The sequence below is a fragment of the Clupea harengus genome, chromosome 3, assembly GCF_900700415.2.
Source record: "Clupea harengus chromosome 3, Ch_v2.0.2, whole genome shotgun sequence".
Lineage (NCBI taxonomy): Eukaryota > Metazoa > Chordata > Actinopteri > Clupeiformes > Clupeidae > Clupea > Clupea harengus.
Window position 1 is genome coordinate 30,752,036 of NC_045154.1, and position 6,000 is coordinate 30,758,035.

A 6,000-nucleotide genomic window follows, 5' to 3' on the forward strand; every position below is an offset into this window, starting at 1 on the left:
GTGTGTGTTCACTGCATGTTGCATCTGAGTGTGTGTGTGTGTGCATGTGTTTGTGTGTGTGTGTGTGTGTGTGTTTCTATGAGTGGTGAGTGTGGAAATGATTCTCTGAACAAAAGAGGTATAGAACGACTTTCTGAGATTCTCCGCTATCAGCCATGATAATCGTGCACGTTGCGACAGACTTGTATCTCTCTGACCTCCACTCCAACATCCCCCCCCGCCACCCAGACACACGCACACACGCACAAACACACAGGTCACGAGCTGCCCCGCCTGCTCTCAGCCCGGCTCTCGTCAGCATCCATACCGCCAAACGCGATTAGTGATGACCCCGTTTTCCAGCAGCTGTAGCCGCCACGGCCACCACCGCCTGTGCGTGTCGACGGCCGTGCGTCTGGTGCCGTGATAAAAGCCACCACCGTCAGCAGTCCGCCTGACCAGGCTGAGGGGGGGGGGATTCTCAGAAAACTTCGCACCATGAATGTGTGCCCTGACGCCCATCCCCTGGAGCTTGTGTCTCTACTGTAGTGATCAGAGAGGCTGTTGTGTAGCATTCTCCCCTCCACAAAAGGGTCACGCAAAAAAGGCCATCAAACAGTACATCAAACACATTGTACATTGAGTTCAGAGAAAAGAAAGTGCCCTAAAACCTTTTACTCATGATGAAAGGTATCCTGTAACTTTTTTTACAAAAGAAAGGCGCTAATATCGTTCACCGTTTCGCCGAAGGGTTTCATATATTCCGTATGAAATCCGAGACGGTGCCTCAGGCATAGATGCTTTTTTAACACAGCCGTGTCTTTTTTGTTTCCCGAGAGTGTGAGATCTGCGCCTGGCGTGTCACGCCTGTGGTTACCAGGGAACAATGCCGCATTTGTAGCCGATGATGGGAGACCTGTGAAGATGGACGACATGGCCAGGGAGAGTGTAAGGGAGGGGGGAGGGGGGTGCTATTTGTTTGAATGGAGCCTCCTCCTCCTCCACCGCTGCCACCAACAACAATAACAACAACAACAACAACCAGCTCTCTCCTCAATCTAGCTTTACCTCAAATAAACATGCTCTCTCCTGTTGGTTTGTCATTACCATCACTTTAGCCTGTTTCAGCATTCTCTTCCATGCCCTTCCCCCAACCACAAACACACACACACACACACACACACACACACAGACACATATAAACGAGGAACAGAAACACTCCACAGACCACACACACACACACACTCACAGGATACTTAATGAGAAAAACAGAGGAAGTAAGTGAGAGAGAAAGAGAGAGAGAGAGAGAGATGTGAATTGAAGGTGAACTGGAGGAGAAGAGATAACAAGGAAGAGACGGATGAATGAGGAGATGGACGGAAGAAGAGAAGGGATGACAGAGTGACGGGGTGATGGTTTTCAGACGGGAGGTGTCTCAGTGGGGTCAGCGAGGACAGACGGAGAGAGCGAGCAGAGGAAAGAGAGCAATGGAGATGGGCGAGCAACACAAGTCACAACATGTCACCCATAACACACGCTCCAGTTCCGGGGCTGATCTGTTCAAACGCTGACCCACCATAAAGCCCCCTTTAAAACTGGTGAAATAAACTTTAAAAAACACCAGTTGGGTTACTCCTCACTTTTGATTTGCTCCCACAAATCCACAAAAGCGAAAGGAAAAAAAATTGAACTAAATAAATACAATAAAAACATTATATTATATTATATCTATTCTAAATAAATGGATAGATATACATACAGTACACTTTTGCAATAAATCCAAGTATATATGTATTACGAGGGGCTGTGTGGACAGCTCAGCATCCAGGAAGCTGTCATGGTTTGGCAGCGTCTCTGGCCCCTCTGCCTGCGCTCCTCTGGGCTAGCGGCGGCGGCAGCGGTAGCATTAGCGGTGGCGTAACCGGAGCGGTTCCTCTCCCAGAGAGGGGGGCAGGAGTAGCGGCGACCGCAGCCCAGCGCAGCGCTGCGGCGTCCTGCTAAATGGCCTCTGTGGATGAACGAGCTGGTGGGTGAGTCTGACAAGAGGGAGAACACACAGGGGAAATCATGCAGGGGCCAAGACTCAGCTGATCTAGTGGCACTCCCAATGAATTATACATTAACCTTTAGTCATTTATAAGGCATCTATAATGCATTATAGGCCACCAATAAGGCCGTATGACGCACGGTACGGTCAGCAGTTATAAGCATGCATAACTAACTGCGTTCACTTTTTCATTCGGAGGAAGTAAGACGACACAGATCTTTTCCTGAGAGACACAGGACACTGTTTTTCTTTTACATTCTTTTTTTTCTCTTTAACACATTTGACTGCAGGTTACTTTTTTTGTCGCAGGCGTGTCTTTTGTGTCCTCCATTTTAATTAAGTCACTTTCATTAATTTTATAACTCATGTAAAGTCTGTTATTGCTTCTTTCTCTGTCATTCTCCACAAATCACTCATCGGCCATAAGTTTGCAGTGCCGCTGGCCATTCACTTAGGAGAGGGGAGAGGGGTGGACAATATGTGAGGGGGGGGGGGGGGGGTCTTTCTGATCAAAGGCAACCCCCCCCCCACCACCACAACTACCACTACCCCCACCCCACTGCTGCAGCTCACACTAACATGCACACAAACCCGTCGCTGACTTTCCCCCACCACAAACACACAGACAGACATGTATGATCTCGAACGAACATACACACACACATTAACACGGCACCACATCCACAGATTCAGCCACAGCCACATCCACACACACACACACACACACACACAGACACCGCACACACACACACCGCACACACACACTGACCCATTAGTTGGTGGGGTCATGACCATGTGGGAATGGCAGGCCCTGGTGCTCCTCTCATAAGACCTGCTACTGACAGACGGGCTGATAGAGGGGCTGCTGTCCGGAGCCTGCTCATTGAGGAGCCACAGTGTGTCACAACAGATTAAACTCTCATTACTCACGCACCCTGCCCCTCGCACGACACACCAGCCTGCAGGTGTGTGTGTGTGTGTGTGTGTGTGTGTGTGTGTGTTTCTATATGTTCATGTTTGCGTGTGTCGGTTTGTGTATAAAGATGTTAAGTTTAATCTAGTTGCCTTTTCTCTCCCGCTCTGTTGATTTGTTTAGTGATCAAGAGTGATCTTGAGCCAGCCCACCGTGACTGAAGTTTGGGGAAGCATTGGATGCTCTTAATGGAACAATTACATACGCGCACACATATGGTTACATTTGATGACCATTAGATAATTGATGGCAAAACAATTATTACTGGTGTGTGTATAAATAATGAAATAAATACAATGTGATATTTTGGTTATTGATATGTGATTATGTTTGTCTTGAATGAGCGCAACCCTTTTAAAGTCAACTCGAAGGAAACTGCACAGAATAGCCTTTTCCCCTCCCCTCGTCTCTGTTCTTGCTGTCTTAAGCTAAATCTGTCTCTTTCACCCCCTTACTGAAGTGGGCTAAAAATAAATGACCCGTGTCAGACAAAAGTTGTGCTGAGCTGAACTGTACCAGGTCGAACTGGGCTGCTTGCTTCTCTCTCTCTCTCTCTCTCTCTCTCTCTGTCTCGCTCTCTCTTTTTCTCTTTCTATATCGATTTGTGTGTGTGTCTTTTTGTACACGTGTGTGTGTTTTTGCTCTATCTTTCTACATGCACACAGATACACACACAGAGAAACACACACACACACACACACAGAAAGACACCATACTGACACCCACACACACACATGTCCTCTAATTGTCAAACTTTCCCCGGTGTGTGGAGGTGGGGAGGGTGGGTGAGCTGAAGTGTCAGCAGAAAAGAAAACAAAGTCTACCTACGGGATCCTCTTCTTCAGTAAGCAAAGCTCTGCTCAACCCTCCCTCCCTCCCTCCTCTCCTCTCTTCCCTCTCTCTCTCTCGCTGCTTGCTTTCCTCCCTCCCCCTCTCTCTCTCACTCAGTCTCTCTCTCTCTCTCTCACGCTTGTTGCCCTCTCTCTCCCTCTCTCCTCTTCTCTCTTTCCACTCTCTCTCTCACCCTCAGCTGGGTAGGACGTGTTTCAGCGCTGCGTTGCAGACAGATAGAGTGTGTGAGCGTGTGTGCGTGTCCAGAGTCGGTGTGTGTGTGTATGCGCGCGAGGCAGGGAGTTGCTGTAGTTTGGAGCTTAATAGCTGGACTGGACTAGACTGCACTGGGCTCTGTGTCTTTTTCCATGTGGACTTTTCTTCTCTTTTTTTAGGTTTATTCTTCCATTATTTTTGCTTTTTAAAGGGAGAATACAGGAGGACTGAAGCTGGGACTGTTTCAAGAGAGATAGACACCAGAGTGAAGAGAGATTGAAGATACATACTGCAGAAGGGGTGTTTGAGCTTACAAAAAGCACACACACAGAGAGCACTTAACACACACGCACGGTCTCTCTGCTTTTGAGAACTCTGTGTGTCTGTGTCTGTATATATATATATATATATATATATATATATATATGAGTGTGTGTGTGTCAGTGTTCATTCTCTGAGTATGTGGATGTGCTGCTCGCTCGGTCAGCTCTCTCTGGCCGGCAGGGTTGCAGCGATGTGATCGGCGTCTGCCGCGGCTGCTCTGACCCACATCACCTGTTCCCTTCCCCCAGGGTCTGCCTCCTGAATCGGACCTGCGCTGGAGCTCCGCTCCTGGACCAGAAGTCCTCACTCACTCACTCTCTAACTGGACCTCTGGCGAATCTGTGAGTGTGTGTGTGCCATTGCGAGTGTCTGAAAGAAAAGAAAAAAAAGGACAAAAAAAAGAGAACTCACATCCAGTCGGAACCATGGACTACCTCTGTCGGATTTTACTACTGCTGACCGCAACGGTGCTACTGGGCAGGACAGACGCCCTGCCAGCCAAGAGTAACGTTCCTCGCCTGAAGCTGTCCTATAAAGGTGAGAAACCCGGAGTAGAGTTGTGTGTGTCTGTATGTGTCTGTATGTGTGTGTGTGTGTGTGTGTGTGTGTGTGTTAAGGGATTCTGCTTGTGCGGACACTGCGTTCTGCTACACTGGTCTACAGGGGTACAAAGCGCTGGGGCAGAGGGACTGGGAGATTGTGGCGCTGGGATCTGATTTGCAATTAGATGGATGTGATGGGAGACCATTTAAGAGTTGTCTTTGTCACTATGAGGTGCAGAAAATGATAACAGTGGTTAACTGTGGTTAAATTAGCCTTGGGATTATTTGTGTTGCTAATGCTTTTTGCCTTATCTGTGTAGATGGTCTTTTTGGAAGAAGTAAAATTGTCAGGGCTAAACAGCTTGAATGAATTAGCTTTTTGTGCTGAAAGTTATTTTTTTTTTTAATTATAAATTGCTGAAAATGTGCAGCCTGTTACAAAACTAATTTAGTAAAATATACAAATATTTTACAATATGTCTAGCATTTATTTATATCTAGCATTTATTTATTTCTCTGTATATTTACACATACATACATACATATATATATCAGTACATAAAGGTCCTCCCCTCATAAAAGATCAGGACATGCAGGTACACTAGCGAGTCTCACACCTGGAAGGTTGTTCTGTGGAAGTGGACCTGACCACAGCTGCTCCCACTTAAATGCACTCAATATACATATTTTACCATGTTGGGTTTGTGCCACATGATGGTATTCAGCATGTCTACGTCTCAGTGTCTGACGCAGATATCCGTTCTTAAGTGAAAGTGTGTGTGTGTGTGAGAGAGTGTGTGACTGTGTGGGCGAACACATTTCTGCACATGTGGGTCTTTGTATGCTTATACGTATGTGCATGCAGGCTTTCAATTTATTTAAATTTCCAAAATCTATTAATTGTAATTGTATTGATAATTATCTTCCCCTAATCACATACACCAACAACACTCAGAGACTTCAGCACAGCCGGCACTTTTCCAATTCTTTGAGATGCATGGAGAGGCACAGGGAATTCCTCCGGTCAAAGCATCCCCACCCTCTGAGCTGTGTTTGTGGCTGGAGTGGTGAGCTGTGGCTGGAGGCTG

General features: G+C 47.0%; 1 protein-coding gene across 3 annotated transcripts in view; it reads left to right on the plus strand.

Moving 5' to 3' along the window:
- The window catches only part of sema3ab (sema domain, immunoglobulin domain (Ig), short basic domain, secreted, (semaphorin) 3Ab), a 68,982-nt gene that overhangs the window by 26,814 nt on the left and 36,168 nt on the right, over positions 1-6,000 (plus strand). For 2 of the 3 annotated variants that reach the window (XM_012839080.3, XM_031565373.2), the window contains exon 1: positions 4,448-4,907. In XM_012839080.3, coding sequence (XP_012694534.2) covers positions 4,796-4,907 — 112 coding nt within the window. In that variant the 5' untranslated portion in view covers positions 4,448-4,795. Of the gene's footprint in view, positions 1-4,447; positions 4,908-6,000 lie in introns of those variants that run through there. The other variant, XM_031565372.2, reaches the window with a different exon arrangement.